Raw genomic sequence first — 17,606 nt, 5'->3', positions numbered from 1 at the left:
TATTGCGACATCCAAGTTTTGTTTGGCTTGATCCCCCACAGACTGGAATGTAGACTATATAGCGCACAATCTGATTTATAGATTGCAGCAGCGGTGCACTAGATGTCACGGACTGCGAGGATACTGCGTATTCGTTTTAAAACCGTGTTTTAATGCATGCACACATTAAATATAAGCCAAATAGGAATGCATTTGCTAATCTATGTGAAAACAAAACCAGACAAGTGGTGCTTTACGCATGTCTAGAATTTATGTTTGGATTGAGTTTAATGCTCTGAATAGTCAACAGATTGCATTGTTATTGGCCCCCGCTTCTTAAATGAGATATTCGCACCAATGAGCGCTGAATGCGCTGAATGTACGATGTCTACAAGTTTAACTAAGGTTTTGTAGTCACATGGTCCACAATACAAGTTCTTCATCGGATCCGCCATCTTTCCTCGCCGCGTGTTGCTGCTTTGGGTTTCGGTGTGGAGCGGTCTAGTGAAAGAACAGCTCGTCTGTATTCTATTTGCAGGTAAAACAAGAATGACATGTACCCACGTAAAAAGAGCAATAGCTAAATGAAGCAACTTATTAAAGTAGTTATTTTGTAACGTTTTTGTCTCGCAAGTTTTTATTTTGTTAGCTGACACTGCTTTTTGATTAAAAAAATGATGTAGGCTATCCTAGATAGCAATTGGCTAGTTCGCTAGCTATTGTTGTTTGTAAGAAGGCAGTGATTGGGCCTTATGTTACATGGAATGTATTATATGTAATTAAGAAAGTTTCAGAAGCATAGTCGTTGCGCTATCAGAATGTAATTCTGAAATGGTTATAGCTGGAAAGCTGTCGGTAGGTAACATTGCCAGCTGTGTGTAACGACATTTTTGGTTAGGCAGGGAGCTAGCTAACTATCTGGCTAGCTGGTCTAATTACCAGCGAGATTTTTATGTTAACATGCATTAGTGTTCAGGTTATCAGTTAGTGTTTCTGCTTTATAGCTGCTAACGTTACTGTGAGCACGCAGTTGGAATTGGTATTTATGGAAACTCGCAAACCTGCTTGTCACATTTTATTTTACTATGCTTATCGTAACCTGAAGCTGCCTCAAGAGCTTTTTAATGGTTTTAATAAGCAAACATGCAGTTACGTGTTTCTGACAAGATCTGTCAAACCGTTATTTTCTTATCACTTGAACTTTGGAATCCACCAAGATGCCATCTGAGGAAACTAGCGCATCCTATATTTGCAGCAGGGTGGCCAAAACCGTGAACATATACATGCATCTCACTATGTACTTTGTTATGACGGTTGTTATCAACTGTTACTTTTTCCATTTCCTTTACTATTGCACTGCGGTGGCTCGCTTCATACGTTGTGTGGATTGGAGTCAAGTATGTTGCAACAAAGTAGCTTGCATATTTGAGTGTTGAGGTCACGCGAAGTACGCTTGAACAAATGCGATTCGTTTCTAATCCTGATGTCATGTTTCCTTCTTTTTAGATAAAATGAATCAAGAGAAATTGGCAAAACTGCAGGCACAGGTCCGAATAGGTGGAAAGGTATGGCGTGTGGTTCTTTTGTCTTTTCCCCAAAGCAGAATAGAAATGAATTGTGCAATCCATTGGAATCCAATTGTAATCTAAACAGTTCCAACTATAGTACATAGAGTATTTAGTACTGTCAAGTGCCATTTCAGTGTCATATTTATATCTTTTATGTATCCTTGTTGGAATGATGTACTGTTAATAAGAACCTTCCTGTCAAGCTTACCATGAAACTTAGTCAAAATCTAGTCTAATTGTATTATTTTATTACAATTAAAATAATACACACACACACACACACACACACTCACAGACAGACATGCACATGCACACACCCACTTCCCCTTATTTGTATGAACAAAGGCTTGGTTTGGAGGTTTGTGCTTGGTTGGATTTTGATGTCAGAAAACAGCTGCTAACAGATGGCAGCGCCGTAGCGGTTCCCCTGACATCAGCACTCCTTTTATAGAGAATTCTTTGACCCGCTCAACTGTAGTAGTGGCATTGTCCTGAAGTTGAAGAGGCTCCTGCCTCCTCTCTTGTGTCAACTGAGCTTAAAACTGCTTAAAATTTCCCCCCCCCCTCCACACAATTTCCATGTCTTTGTCGAATTTTCTGATCTGTGTACTTTCTTAACAAATGAAATAATGTCACAACACCATCTGTACTCGCTTCCCGGTGGAATACTTGTCTCATCAACCATTTTGCCCTTTTGCCTGACGTCGGGCACATGCATGCTGTGGCATGACCACACGTTTTTGGTTTACAGGGCACAGCTCGGAGAAAGAAGAAGGTTGTACACAGGACAGCAACAGCTGATGACAAAAAACTGCAGAGTTCTTTAAAGAAACTGGCTGTGAATAACATTGCTGGTATTGAGGAGGTAAGTTGCCCATGGAACTTTGTATTTGGTATTGCAGAATATGTATGAATGATATTTATTTATTTGGCTGATGCTTATTTTAGAGCCTTTTACAAGTCAATCGACAATGTCAGGTCTTGAGCGACGGGCATTGGATCAGAGCGACTTTGAATACTTTGAATGGAAAGCTCTCCTTACATTTTGAACAGTTTGTTAGTCATTGATTTGTATGTGTAGGCAATGAATGGAATGGAATTGCCATTGACCGAATGAGATTGTGAGTGTTCGAATCCCGCCGTAACCGCTAGTTTGCTTCCCCCTCGCCAGGTGAACATGATCAAAGACGACGGGACCGTGATCCACTTCAACAACCCTAAGGTGCAGGCCTCTTTGTCCGCCAACACCTTCGCCATCACGGGCCACGCCGAGACGAAGCAGCTCACAGAGATGCTCCCGGGCATTCTCAGCCAGCTCGGTGCCGACAGCCTGACCAGCCTGCGCAAGCTCGCTGAGCAGTTCCCCCGGCAAGGTGGGTGGAGAATTAGTTAAGCAAAGCAGTACTGAGCCCTGGGGGAAAACAAGCTGGCCCCCGCTTAGTGGAGGATCAAATTTCAATTTGAGTAGACCCCAGCTAATTCATTTGAATGCTACTTTAGAATGAAGAGAAATACTTCAGCTTTTTATGAATGAGAATAGACTTGTTGCTCGAAGCGATTATGGATTTGGTTCTGTACATTTCCTCATTGGTTTTCTTTGGTTGTTGTTTTTTTGGGGGGGGTTTTGTCCATGTTCGAGAATGTAATGTTTGTTTTATATGAAATAACTCGATACATTACTCTGGATGTTACTCATTTAGTTCCTGTCAACTCTCATTTGTAGTTGTCAACATATCTTGTCTGACCATCCACAATTGACTAGAGCATGAACATGTGTGATAGTCTGTTAATATGCTTCAAAAACCAGAAGTACAAAGCACAGTTTTTTTTGTGTTTTTATTTTGCAGTTCTTGATAACAAAGCCCCCAAAGCAGAAGACATTGATGAAGAAGATGATGATGTACCAGGTAATTTATGTGGATGGACATTCATGTGATCGGTTGAATTTGTGGTCACAACTTGTGCTTATTCTTAAGGCTGTCTGATTCGTAATGCATTGAAGTAAATATTAAGGGTTGAATGTTATTATATTGCGTGATGTTAGGACTTTGTTTTGGAACAAAAACAGCCGATTGTAGTGCGGGAGTATGTGCTGAATTTCCTTGGTTTTAATTAATATTAATATTCCCCGGACTGGTGCTGCTTAACTGACCATTGTATTCTCTCTCTCTCTCCAGATCTTGTAGAGAATTTTGACGAAGCCTCGAAAAATGAGGCAAACTGAAATCTCCCCGGTGAAGAGGGAACACATTTGTGGGACTGCATTCAAGAGGCAGCTTGCTCCTTGGCCCATCAGAAAACCTGATGTAGCTCATCACCTCCACTACCCACCAACTGAAGACTTTTTTTGTATTTTTAACAACCAGCCTGCTTCTGGATCTTCCTTTCAGAAGGACTTGTGCTCTTAACAGCAAAGCCCCAAACGATACCCAACGGTTAAAATTGACCTCAGAATTGCCGGTCCTGGCTATTGTACCAGTGGCCCGGAAGAACGCTAGTCTTATTTAAGTTTTTTTCCTCTTTGTGAAACACAAAATAAAATAAATTGATTAACCTTTCCTATATGGTGCTGATTTTGTTAGGTATGCATCCAGCATGTTTGCTGTTGTCAGGGATGGATCATGTGTTCTAACCTCAGATTCATACTGGGAGCTGTATACTGTAGTACCTGCTAAGCATATCTACATGGGAAATCATTCGTCCTTCAGGTTGAAATACTAGCTTGGATATTGTGGCCGCATCTGTTTGTGCATGTGCAGGCATGCACACACATGCATCCCAGTGGGTGGTGGGTGCTGTTTCCCATAGGGAGGGGGAAGGGAAAAGGGAAATGCATCTGATCACATCACATTGATCATATTGTAATGCATGATAAGGGCGACATGGCTCAGGCCGTAAGAGCAGCCGTCTGGCAGTCGGAGGGTTGCCGGTTCGATCCCCCGCCCGGGCTGTGTCGAAGTGTCCCTCAGCAAGACACCTAACCCCCAAATGCTCCTGACGAGCTGGTCGGCGCCTTGCATGGCAGCCAATCGATCGCCGTTGGTGTGTGAGTGTGTGTATGAATGGGTGAATGAGAAGCATCAATTGTACAGCGCTTTGGATAAAGGCGCTATATAAATGCCAACCATTTACCATGAGTTGATCTTGTAACTCAAATAACCTGTAAGATAGGATATAAGTAAACAAGCACATGCATGATTATAATATGGCATCTGATATGTATTTCCATAGTCCTGTTCATACTTGACAAGTTGGTATCATTACAGAGAAGTTTGTTACTGATGATCCATTCAGCAGGTATCCATGCAATATTTAGGAGCTGTATCACAGGATCTGAAGAGGAAACTTACAAATACATGCAAGCTAGTTAATGTGAAATACATTTCTCACATTCAGCTAATTCTGTATGTTATTTCTAGGTTGGAGGTACTGCTTAAAGGTCCATCATTTAAACAAGGACCAAAAGTGTGATTTAGTTCCTTTACCTTTTACAGGGTCATGAATGCGTTTGTACTGCACACGCTAATGAGTTTTTGTATGTACATTGCTCATGGTACATGTATAATGCATTTGGTTGAAGGGTAGAATTCAAGCACCTTCTGGCAAGTTAAAAAAATGAACAAAATATTTCTGCCGTTTGGCACGCACTGCATTCGTATCTCCCTAGCGCAGAGGGCGCTATCTACCCACTACTTTGATCCACAGACCCTAATTTGTGAAGATGGAAAAGTCGGGGGGGATTATGAAGCTGATGCCATTTTGGTTCAAAAAGCGAGCTGCGATGACTTGTATTCCTCACCACCAGAAACGGCTAGGGAGCCAAGATGGATCACACTGTTCCAGCTTCGTAACCCTCTATAACGTTTACGCTAAACCTTGGGGGAGGGTGCTCTCGCTGAACTATTCGACTTATGCCGAAACATAAGACATCGGAGTTCACTCGCTCAGAGAGGTTTACAAACCTGCAAAGAAAATAGCTGGAAGACGATCGGAGCGGTCATATACATTAATAGCTAGACTGTGATAGTCTAGTTTGCGCGTTTAATAAAATATGCTGATCTTCAACAGAGGAATTTCGTGGTACCTGTGTGTATGAAGATGATGAATCCTCATGTAAGTGCCTATGCTGCAGTTTGTTTTTATTTGGCCAAAACAGTGATGTTTAACAAGCGTGGTAGCTAGTTGCTTAAGTTAGCTAGCTATCCATATTGCGGAATGCTAGGTGTGGTGTACATTGAGCATGCTACCAGTCGTTCGCAAAATGTAGCTAGCTCACGGTAGCGCGAGGATTCCTCGAAACTGAAGTCTAGTTATCTTGGGTAGCAAACGGACATTTGTGAATCTAGCTATTGCAGGAGTCGCAAGAAATTATAGGCAGTGTAAATTCTGAAGTCGTTGCAGAGCTAGGCTAGCTAGGTGAAACGGTAGTTGCACGTTATCTAGCAAGCTAGCTAACTGCTTATTCCATCGGAGAATAACATATTTGCTGCATAGTTTACCGACGAGGTTAGGTAGTTACCAGCCCGGAGTTGCCTATCAAATTGCGATCCAATAATGTAGCTAGCTAGCTAGCAGAATATTTCATAGTCACTGCTGTTCTGGCTAGGTAACGTTAGTATGGATATTTTAAAGTAAAGTCCTAGCCTAGCTAACTGGGATTATGGTCGTCGGGAATTATTGGGACTCGACCGACATTCCATAGCAGTTGTGTGTTGACACAACCATAAGTCACTGCAGGGCTCGTGTTTTTGCATCAGCTCAGACTTTGCTAAGTTTAGCAAAACATTTGTTCCCAACACTACTAGACTTCAAGCAGGTTCACTATGTATGTGGCCAACTCGCTAGCATGCTGTTGTTGATTGAAATGTATTCCAAACGATTATTCGAAGATAGGAAGTAAGTTGGTACGATATAGCTAACATTGGCTTACAGCAAGCTATTTGCAATGTTGCTCGAACGTTCAGTTCAGTGGATTGTTTTCACTAATAATTAAGCTGGCTGGGTAGCTAGGTATCTGCAACACTTCAATATGGCCTAGTCAGCTACTGATTATCAAATTTGGGGGTGGTTGTTAGAGCTATATTGATTCCATTGAAGGACAATAATTTATAAGTTGCATATAAGGTATAAGCTACATGGATATTAATATCTGTTGATGTTTCATTTTGTTTTCTGAGTATCTGCAATCTCAGTTTTCAGATATCAATTGCCAGATTTGTTTTTCTTATCTTCACTTTATAAAGCTGCTAATATGGTTTAGAACAGTAACGTTATTCCTTTGAACAAAATCTGGTCCAGATTAGATTTAAACAAAGAATTTTGGCTCAGGCAGTAATGGGAAAGCCTGGGACTTGGTTATAGTTCTGACAAAAATGTAATCAATAGTTTTCTCACTAGGGCTGCATAAAGTGTAATTCTGATGTACAAATTCGCAAGTTGCAGAAATATAATCTTGGAACTTGGAATCGTGGAATCATTGAATGAAAATAATCTTGGATATTTACTCCTGGAAAAATGTAAATGTAAATGTAAATGTAATCAAAGCTCAAGTTGTGAGCGCCCTTATCTGCTGTTGATTGCCACAGATGTTCTCTGAACATCTAGTGTAGGGTACTGTGAGTGGTGATTTGCATAAGCTTGGTAGAAATGTAGGGGTCCTAGAGTAGAGTTCTAGCATAAACATCAGATGAAGTCAGCCAGAACCATGTACAACTTTCCACACCTGTCAAGTCATGTGAGCTCTGTGACCCAGTTATGGTAACCCCCCCCCCCCCCCCCCGCCATACATTTTTCCCCCCGCAGCTTAGTTCCTCCACGTTGGTGTGAAACACTTGGGCAGGGGCAACCTGCAGAATCGTTCCAGATCTGCAAATTGAAAGCTTCCATATAGACAGATTGCTTGAACATGAGCCATATTTCGGCATTCTTAATGCTTCTTGCTCCCAGAAGCACGGTGACTGCCAGAATCAAATCTAATTCTGAGGTTGAGCACGGACATACCCAGAGCCTGAACAGCTGAACGTCCCTGTAGCATGTCCTGTTGCTTTACCCATTGCTTGTCTTCCAAGATGCAAGGCCACTTTATTCTGTCAGTACTTATAAGATCAATTGTGGCATGTGTTTGCCTGCGCTTGGTGAACCACCCCCCCCCCCCCTCTCCCAACACTATCCTTTTTGTCGTTTCATGTTAAATTCAGATAAAATCTCTGTAAATAATCGTATAATGTCTGAGGATGTCTGCGGTGGAGCGGCCCTGCAAACATCCTACTCCGTGACAGGCGGACTGCTGCATTCTCATGTCCTCTTCAGCTTCAAAGGAGAGATTACATTCTGTGCTGTTCATTGTTCCCCTTTGCGTATCAATGCAGTGATCGCATGTTGAAGATGCCATCGCTGCCAACAGCCATGTCTTTACATTTGCATCGCTTATCGTCTAGCCTGAGTTGTCGTGCTTCGCATTGGCCCGGAGCTGCAAGGGGCTCATCGCTAAGCAGCATGCAGGTCATAGTGTTGTAAAAGGAATATTTCATGGCGTGTAATGCAAGCGTTCCATCAGCGATGGGTTCTCGCTATGAGGATCATGGGTGGGTGGAAGCTGTGAGTTCGTCCGGCAGTAATTCCAGGAGCGAGAGAGGAATTGTGTGCTGTGCTCCAATGACGGAAATAATCAAACATTTCCTGGCACCTCCCCTCGTCCGTGTGGCCCGGTCAGATAGCAAAGGGGCGCAGGAACAATCGCAGGAACCGTAGCCTAAGACCGCTGGAACTGCCACCGTGCTCCAGCATTGTGTGGCTGCAGCAAGACGCAGTACCCCTGAGATGCAGCGTCCTACCTCAGGCTGTAAGCTGGGTGGGCTGGTGGCTTCGAAAGCAAAGAAACCAGTTCAGCCAGCCTCTCGCAGTGGGGAAAAGGATGCTGGCACTCTGGGTCCCAACGTTTATTATTTGATATTAGAAAACATTATTATTATTATTATTTTTTGTGATTTGGAATTTGTCTCTGCTGCCTTTCCATGAGAAACGGAAACGGGACAAACGCTCCGCAGTCTTCCAAGGAGTGAGAGGATTCGCTTGTTTACATCTGGAGAGTCACTTAAAAACAATGCCAAGAATTTCCATGTGACATTTCCGCAGTCACGGAATGGACTTGGACTTAGTTTTTTTTTCTGGACTGTCTGATGTACTGTACTTGACTTTGACTTGCCTTGCGCCAGACTAGCCCATTCGGAAAATGAACTTGCTTCAGTCCGGTGGTTTGAGGTTAATTAACGCAACAGTGAAATGAAAGAAGCATCAAGAAGGGGCTCGTTGCCCAAATGAATTGGTACTGGGTGAAGGAAAACGAACACTGCTGTTAGATTGAATCTCGGAAAGAAGGGAAATTAGGCTTGTTTTGATTTCCTGTTATTTCTGACACAATGCCGCCTCTCAGACCACTATTATTTTGCATTTTTCTGTAGAAAGATGATTGATGGCTTTTGCATCGACCACAAAGGTGAAGTGTTCTTAACTGTGCTAAAAACATTTTCCCAATTTTTTATCACTTGGTGCGTAATTAAAGCTCCTTATTTAAAGGCGGTTGATGTCATTGTGTTCGGCTTAGGCCTTAGGCCTAGTGACTGTATATAGAAGTAATTTGAAGTTAATCACATCTTCGGTACACTTTGCATGCATAAATGGCATTGGTGCTGTAGATGTGTCAGGAGCTCTGACATAGATAGATTAAACCTGAGTCTGTGCTGTGTGCCAGCATTTGACTGGCCCTTTTTGATAGAATCGGAGTGAATTGCTCCGTATGCTCAGATATTAACTTCAAGAAAATGCTTTTGTTCCATTCTAAATGGTAGCTATGAATGTATGATATTGTTATGCTAATTTGCTAAAGAAGACATTTGGACACATGGCCATTGCAGACTAAGTGCCCACCCTTGATATAAATGCTAATTCGTGAGTATGAAATGCTAAACGTTGAGCATGTAAAATCCTTTTAAGACCTTTTGACGGGAAAGGGTGCTCATCAAATGATTTCCTGTGAATGTACGAAAAATGTACCATACAGTCAAATAGCTAAAGCAGATCCTTACTTCCTCTTTTAAAATGGGAAATGTGCAGTTCATGTGCGACTTTGGCCTGCCTGCCTTAATGTTGTCATATGGGTTATTATTTAAGCGTTCAGGTCATTCATGTCTATTTTTGGATTGACTTTTCAAGGAAAAAATTACTTCACTTTGGGGTCAGAGACCCCTTTCCTGGCTGTCTCTGACAAAGGAAAGTTAAAATAAGACCATACGCAAGAAAGGATTCCCCTGAGCTGAGATGAAATGCTAAAAATACTGAACCTTTGGTTCTTTTGCGCTCATGTATTTTTCAGGCAAATGGCAGGGTAATTAAATCTTAATGAGCAGGTAGGCAGGCAGGTCCTGGATGGGTTGTGTTACCCTGGTTAGTCAGGGACTCTCAGGCCAGAAAGGTAAGGGTAGACTTCTAGTGCAGTGGATACACTCATAATTATAAATTCCATAAAAGTGCCTTGATCTGTGGTCAGAATTCTAACCTTTTAAGCAGCCCATCAAGAACTTGCTTTCATTTTGGTAGAAAATGTTTGCAAAAGCAAACCAGCAGCCTGAAACTGGTGGTCTAATTGTGGCTAATACCGGCTAGTTTCAGGGACCTTAACCGCAGGACTGTTCTGTGAGGTGTACGTAGCCAGTTTCAGATTTCAGCTTTCGGAACGGCCGCTGGGCAGACAGGTAGACAGTCACTCGAAACACTCAAATGTTTTGACAGGACTCAACAGCCCCAACAGCACCAACAGCACCAACGGACGTGATTTTTTCTTTTTTTTTTTCCCTGACTCTGTTGCCATGGAGATAGCCCACAAGCTTCGGCTGAGGGAGATGGGGTGATGGGGTGTGGTCAGCTGAGGCTGGACGCTGTGATTCACTCCTCTGACTCAGGGCTGCATGAGCGAGCCGTGGGCCAGGACGGTGACGGACGCGCTGTTCCCTTCCCTGGAAGCGGTGACGTACTCTCGCATCACGGCTCCGGCCCACGGAACGATCAGAGTCGGCAGCCGCGCAATTCGGCCCTAATTATCACGGGGGCTGCGGCCGGACTAGGCTAGCATGGCAACCGCTAACCTTCGTCGATATCCACCCTTTTTCTCGCCTGCTTTGCACGCCCAACGGTCCGTACAATAGGTCCCCTGGCGGCTGTGTACCCAACAGATAAGTATGCGTGGACGGCAGCGGAGGAGAGAATAGCCTTCTGTGTGCCGATTGAGCAGGTGAATCACCCGTTGTTTTTCATCGGTTGACCTTTTGCGCGTACGTCGTCTCATTCTGGAGGACGCTTGTTGCCCGGCGGGATGATGTCATCTCATACCAGCGATATTTGGGTGACTTATTGCTCTGTGGCATAATTTAATTAATTAAGGCCCCCGCGTTACCGCGCTGGACAGATATTCCATTATTCCCAGACATTCAGTGACGCCACCTGTCCTCCACCCAGATGCGACGTGTGCCTAAAGTAGTCCACCAGGGCCTGCTGGGTTATTATCTAGGCTAATTAAATTCTTAGCGTTATGATGTGCTCGGTTTTAATGATTTAGGAACAGCCATTAGTGCACACATGACCTGGTTTGATCCACGGAAACCTAGTTGAGGGTGTTCTACACCCCCCTTTCAGGCGCTCAGAATAGAACAGCTCCCCCCCCCGTTTTCCGCGATACGGGCTGCTCCTCGGCTCTCACTCGCCGTATCTCCTCGGCGTTTGTTCGGTTGGCGTGGTACGCAAACTTAACTAAGCCCGGAAATGTGTCGACTCTGCTGCATTCCCAGCCCGTACAGTAACTTCCCTGTATATCTGTTGACGAGCATCCTGTTCTGCGGCCGTGAATCCGTAAAAATGAAACTCTGCAGTTTTGAGCTCCCTGACGTCCCTGTTGGTAAAAGGACTCTAGTCCCGCGTGGTCCTGCACTGCGGTCTCTTCTTGCTGCATCCACCATTTCTCTTTTTATTTATTTATTTATTTATTTATTTATTTATTCCCACATGCCCCTGTTCTCCAGCCGATAGGAGCTGTGCCCTGACCCCTTCCTGCTCTCCGTTTCCCGTTTCCCGCTGCAGGTGTGGTTACTCTGCATGTCCGTGATTTGGAAGGAGAGACTACCCAGTGAGAAGCCCAGCCCGTTCCCCTGCGACTGCTGAACAGGACCTGTGAGCAGGTGAGGGAACCAATCACGGACACTGACCAGTTAGCAAGGGCCAGTCATAGCCGGGTATGAGATGGGGCATGGAGATCGCTAAACAATACAGGCGGCACAACGTGTTTACGATCAGTGCTGTGATCGAGCAGTAAATTGTGTTTCCTGTGTTAAAATGAATTGATCATTTTAACAGTATGGGAATCTTAATGTCCATTTCACGCCTTTCATTTCTTTGACTTTTAAAAAATAATTTTTTCAAGTTTGTGCTGTCCCTTCATATATGTATTTTTCTTTATGAATATTGACGGCACCGTTTTTCGGCTCTGCCCTTCTCCGTAGCGTGTAGCTGAACATTTCTCCGTTTGTTGTGATCATATGGCCTGTTACAGTGATGTAATGTTCCATGTCTCTGGTCGTCCATCTGTCTGTGTTTGGAGCAGTTGAGTCATCCCCCTGCAAATGTTTCACTGTTTTCTGTGCTGTCACACAGAGCCAAGACAACTGGTTATGCTAAAGAGTAACCATGACACCTCCCCAAGCATTCAAAATTCCTGCTTTTTAAAATAATATACTGAACAATGGAAAACGGTCAAAAAAAACCTTTAGCAATATACATGATGATGCAGTCTGTCTGCTATTTTTAAACACCTGTTTTGGTAAGCTGACCTCAAAAATATAGTCAGAACTAATAATAGGTGAAAAATTATTTCCGACCGTCTGATTTAAAATTCCCCAGAAGACCTCTGATAGACTTTAGTGTATTGTAATTCCCCTTGTAATGTGTTTTGTCATCACAAAACACTCGAAAACGGTGTGGCTTCCTCTGTTCCCTTTCCCCTCTGCAGTCGGGATTTCTGTTCATCCTCAGCTTTTCTGTGGTTCTCGTCAGTTCTCGGCTCGACCAAAAAGAAGAACTTTTAACCAGGCGGCGATGTTCCTGTTTCGGGGCACGTGTTCACTCCGAGTTCATCTTATCAGCTCAGCTCTCACGCCTAGGCTTTTGAGATTTTGTGACTGGTAAATTGTGCAACTGATTCGCAAATATAGTGTTGCGGTGAAGTTTTTTTTGTAGGCCAACACAACAGCTTCTTCTGTCATGGGTTCCCTTGGTAGGTTTTTTTTTTTCCCCTTGGTAATAACAAAACATGAAACTCTTAGATGTACATTACCGACCTTATATTCAGCAGGAATCAAAAATCCCTATGGGGAAAAAATAATGGGAAATCTTTTGAGGGAACCCATGGCTGGAAAGCTCCTAAAACTCTGGGTTTTAGGACTACAAACTGCAGCACTCTTATCTATGGACACATGAGCTTACAATAAGTCCTGATATTGTTCTCTGCTGCCGAGGTACCGTTTCCCACATCGTGGTGATATCTCACAGGCCTGGTTGCTGGGCAATGCACGTGCGGTCGCACGCGCGGAGTCGCCTGCCATATGCGCTCTTTCTCTCCCTCAGCGTGGCACTAATTACTGCCGCTTGCCTCTCGCTGTGGGGCTCTGGCCAAGCTACAGTAGGCCTGGGAGCTTTGGCTGGGGCGGGCAGCGCTGCACTCTGACGCATTAAAGGAGTAAACGCAGTCGAGCCTAGCTTTTGGGCGGAAACGTACGCAAGCCGGCGAACCGCTTTACTCCTGACGGTACGCACAGAACTGCAGAAGAGAGGTAGCCCTTGATTGGCTGAAAGGTGTACCTGTTGCTGGGCAGCTGTGTTGGCGGGAGCCAATGAAAGGTACGGGAGGTTTGAGGCAATGGAAACAAAGGCTTGTTTCATACCAAACTAACAGACATAGCTGAGGCTCAAACCTGCCGTGCTATAGGCAGATCCTTTAGACAAGTGTGGGCCATATGGGAGTTTCGCTGGTTAGCATGTGCTCTTCTCCTAAGAAATAAAACCACAAGAAAGCAGGAACAAATCCTGTCAGTCAGATAGTGCACAAGTGTCCGGGCTTCCTGTGGCACCCTGGCTGGGGCTTACGTGCGAGGTAATGCACGCGGGCATATCTTCCTGGAGGACTGCAGTTCCTCGGCAGTGACTTTCCGAGTTTCCGCTGCGCTGTCCGCGAAGTCGAACGTGCCGAGACGTGTGCGTTTGGTACCGAGAGATCCGCGTCCCTTAGCGTTCTCACAGCGATCCGTAACGCCGTCTCCCTGGTGACACACGGTTGCATGAGAAAGGCAGGTTGGGATTTGAGTTCGGGCAGTGATGGAGAAACGCTGGCCGGAGTCGTGACGCTGCAGCGTAACCACAGCACAAACAAGAGCACAGCTCCGGCTCCCTGTAGCAGCAGCCAGAGTGGCCTAGCCCTCGAAGCAGAGCTGACCTGCTGCGTTACGTCGTTCCTTGCAGGAGCACACCCGAGGTCGATGAGTCACTCGCCCCGCCTTGGACCACAGGAACAGGGCGGGGTCACCGAAGCAGTCAGCTGTATTCGGGCGTGGACCCTGAACCCCGCCTCTCTCCCTCCCCCCTCCCCCCCCCCAGGTCTGGACGGCAGCTTGGCAGGGTGGAGCTTCCTGACCCATGGAGAATTACTTTCAGGCAGAAGCCTTCAACCTCGACAAGGTGCTGGACGAGTTCGAGCAGAACCAAGGTTAGTCGTCTCCACAATCGGGCCTTGTGTCGGGCTGCCTGGCCGTAACGGCGGGAATGGCCTACTTTGAGAAGCTGGCGCTTCCCCTGGCTGCCTCCTTATCCTTTTTACAAATCTGTGTCAAACGCTCAAATCTGTGGAAAGTAAACCGTGTGCCGCTAACCCCGTGTGGGAAGTGTTTGTTGACAGTTAATTAAGCCGGTGTGTAGCCGCCGGCTTTCAGGTGACAGAGAGGATGATATTTGCAGCTGTAGTATTTGCAGTTCTTTTGACAGTCTGTAGTGAGGATCAGCAAAAAAAAGTGTCTTTATTTAGCGCGCGGTGGAAACAGCACGCACACTTTGTGCATGTGGCCAGTGACCAGGGATTCTGTGTGAGCAGTACTGTGTGAGAGGGGGGATCTCCGGTGCTGTACTGAATATTTCGGTTTCGGTCAGGTCCTCGGTGAGTAAAGCAAGCTGCCATTAATCAAGAGTTTTGCGAATGTTGTAATTTTAGAAACTCTGCGAGTGCTCTGCGGGAGGCTACTGGGGACCGCCGTGCCAGGCCTCTGCTGCAGGGAGCGTGCGTCGCTGTGACATCGATCCGCGAGGCGCTTTGTGATGGCCTGGCACTGCAGGCTTGGTGCTGGCGGCGGTACAGCTGAAACGCTGGCTGCCATTTTAATTCTGAGCTTGTAGCGTTGGGTTACCCGATCCACCCCGTGTGTCTGTGTGTTTTCGTGTGCGTTTGTGTCAGTGTATGAGCACGTACGTGTGTGTGTGTGCGCGCGCGTGTATACGTGTGTGCACTCCGGGCTGACTCGCGGCGCCATTTTGGCTCAGGAGGCAGTGGAGTGTTGCATTCTTGGACACCGCTGAGGGAACGCAGCTGTGTTTTTACTGTGTGTGTGTGTGCGCGTGCCCAAGTTTTTGCGTTCGTGTGCGTGCGTCTCGTAGCATGCAGACTGGAATGTCCACACCCACCGTGAAACATTCAGTTGTCGGGGTGATGGATGGGTCTCGGGTTTGGGACAGGGTGGGGCGGGAGAGATGGGGGGGTGGTCTCGGCTTTGGGAAAGGGGTGGGGCTCCAGCTGTCGGTGCAGAACGGGACGGGGCCGGGCCAGAAGGGGGCCGGGCCACAGCGACCGGGTCAGCCCAGGGCCGAGAGCGCACTGCAGAACTACGCTGGCTCCCTGAGGGAACCTGCTGAGCGCGCACACTCATTAATCCAGCCTCCTTACGCCTGACGCCCAGCGCAGGAATAACTGCACAGGCAAGACTTAGCAAGCCCCGGGATCAGGGAGTTTACTCTCGCTGGAGATTAATTTCCTAACCGGTTTCTCCTGTCCCTGCTCATTTCTGGTGAAAATAGCTTGGCATATCTTGAAGAGTTGTTTTTAATGCTAATGTGAGTCTGGTTGGGTTGGGTTGTTGTGTAAATCCCGTTTCAGTCCTGTGTGGGTTATGCGATTGAGGAAGCTTTGTTAGGGCCTGTTCTCGTTGGTTTTCACAGATGAGACGGACACCCCGACTCTCTCGGACGCGAAGTGGACCCAGATCTTGGCGCCGCCGACCCACCTCCTGTCCCTGAACCCGGCCCTGACGCAAGCGGACCTGAGCCCGCACGAGCCCCCGCTCCACTTCAAACCCTTCCTGCCGGAGAGCCCCGGCGGGACGGGGAAGGAGCGCGCCCCCGCCGACGCCGCCCCGGCTCTCCGCAGCCCCCTGTCCCCCCAGCCCAACATCGGCAAGCTGGTGAGCGGCAGCGGACGGAGCTCTCCCCCCTGCCCCGGGCGGACCCTGCTCAGGGGGGGCTCCGACAGCCCCCCTCCCCCCGCCCTGGAGAACGGCGGCCCCCCCAGCCCCGACCTCAACGGCTGCGCCCCCGTTAACGAGCCCCCCGGCGACAGCGGGACCCCCCGGGAGGAGTCTCTCACCAACCAAACCGGGGCCCCCGACCGCTGCCCCAATGCCTCCTGGGAAGAGACGGGCGGTTCCGCGGAGCAGGCGGAATCCCCTTCTGGAGGTCCGCGCCGTTCCCTCCAAGAGGAGGAGAGGGACGTCTCCGTGACGGAATCGGGCTCCGTGGAGCCCGCTGAGTTCAGCGGTGTTGCCGGGTCTCCTACGGGACAGCAGGATACAGAAGTGCCCGGCCCAGCCTGTGGCTCTGGGCCTGGAGCGAGAGACGCTACAGAAACAGCGCTCTGTGGGGAGAGCCCCGCTTCTCACGCCAAAGCTAATTCGGAGAGCGTTTCCAACGGCGGGATTATGGGCCGGAGCGAGGGGGACCTTCCGCCTGGGGAGGGCCGCTCCGAATCCGGGTGGGAGCAGCAGGAGGGAGACGGAAACGACGGAGGGGAGGGACAAGAGGGAACTTTCTCGGTCCACTCGCCCCATCCGGAGGGCTCCCTCTCTAACGGCGTGGACGCGGAGGAGCGGTCGCCCCAGACGCCCTCGTCGAAGGAGGACTTTGTGACGGAGGAGAAGGAGGTGGAGGAGAGCAAGCAGGAGAGCGGCGACCCGGCGCAGCGGCTGAACAACAGCGGCCTGCAGCCCGTCAGCGTGCCGTTCGGCGGGGCCCGGCCCAAACAGCCCGTCAGCCTGAAGCTGCAGATCCCGCGGCCGCTGTCCGGCCAGGTCCAGAACCAGCTGGGCGCCTTCAAGAACAAGAACCTGGAGGCCCAGAACCGGGCCTGCGGCAACGGCAGCCGGGAGGGCGCGGGCGGGGCCGGGGCGAACGGAGAAGGCGCGGGCGGTTTCGACCCCGGGGGAGGAGGGTCCCTCGCCTCCCCCACCGGCCTGCACCCGCCCCCGGAGAGCCCCGACAACGACCTGCAGGCGGGGGCCACGTCCAAAAAGCCCCTGAACACCCTGGGGGAGGTGGCCCCCGTCTGGGTCCCAGACTCTCAGGCCCCCGTCTGCATGAAGTGCGAGGTCAAGTTCACCTTCACCAAGAGGAGGCACCACTGTCGGGCCTGTGGGAAGGTGGGTAATAAAGATCGCCTGCATCCCCCCCCCTCCCCACCGCTCTCAAACAACAACATTTTGTCACTTGTGTAGCAAGCGTTTCCACCGCACTGGGGCCTGTATCACAAAGCAGGGTTACTGAGTCCGTGACCGCTGGATAACTGAACTGCAAGTAAAACGCAGAACAGTTATTTTTACTTAAGTCCTTGTTCCAGATACTCGGTGCCGTTGTCCAGCTAACTCCGTAATCCTGCTTTGTGATACGGGCCCCTGGTTCTCATTACAGCTGAAATGCACACTGAAAACA

At 47.8% G+C, this 17,606-nt stretch overlaps 2 protein-coding genes across 4 annotated transcripts in view; both read left to right on the top strand.

Annotated features, from left to right (window-relative positions):
• Positions 1–377: 377 nt before the first annotated feature.
• Positions 378–4,105, top strand: LOC133128061 (transcription factor BTF3 homolog 4). Its single transcript, XM_061241297.1, has 6 exons — positions 378–517; positions 1,486–1,544; positions 2,299–2,412; positions 2,719–2,920; positions 3,395–3,454; positions 3,725–4,105. Exons 2-6 carry the CDS (start codon positions 1,491–1,493, stop codon positions 3,769–3,771), a joined length of 477 nt encoding a protein of 158 aa, XP_061097281.1. The 5' UTR covers positions 378–517; positions 1,486–1,490; the 3' UTR covers positions 3,772–4,105.
• Positions 4,106–5,306: 1,201 nt separating this feature from the next.
• Positions 5,307–17,606, top strand: part of LOC133129387 (zinc finger FYVE domain-containing protein 9-like) — a 31,070-nt gene continuing 18,770 nt past the window's right edge. For 2 of the 3 annotated variants that reach the window (XM_061243440.1, XM_061243438.1), the window contains exons 1-4: positions 5,307–5,660; positions 11,676–11,773; positions 14,241–14,349; positions 15,846–17,317. In XM_061243440.1, the coding sequence (XP_061099424.1) occupies positions 14,280–14,349; positions 15,846–17,317 (1,542 nt within the window). In that variant the 5' untranslated portion in view covers positions 5,307–5,660; positions 11,676–11,773; positions 14,241–14,279. Of the gene's footprint in view, positions 5,661–8,914; positions 9,043–11,675; positions 11,774–14,240; positions 14,350–15,845; positions 17,318–17,606 lie in introns of those variants that run through there. The other variant, XM_061243439.1, reaches the window with a different exon arrangement.

The sequence above is a fragment of the Conger conger genome, chromosome 5 (genome assembly GCF_963514075.1).
Source record: "Conger conger chromosome 5, fConCon1.1, whole genome shotgun sequence".
In the NCBI taxonomy this organism is placed as follows: Eukaryota; Metazoa; Chordata; class Actinopteri; order Anguilliformes; family Congridae; genus Conger; species Conger conger.
Note: the sequence above shows the minus strand (reverse complement) of the source record. Positions and strands in the feature narration are given on the sequence as shown.

Excerpts from the sequence above, each read along its gene's own strand:
- LOC133128061 (XM_061241297.1), top strand. The coding sequence starts at position 1,491 with ATGAATCAAGAGAAATTGGCAAAACTGCAGGCACAGGTCCGAATAGGT. Across the intron at positions 1,545-2,298 it reads AGGTCCGAATAGGTGGAAAG|GGCACAGCTCGGAGAAAGAA; the intron begins GTATGGCGTGTG and ends TTTGGTTTACAG. Across the intron at positions 2,921-3,394 it reads TGAGCAGTTCCCCCGGCAAG|TTCTTGATAACAAAGCCCCC; the intron begins GTGGGTGGAGAA and ends TTTATTTTGCAG.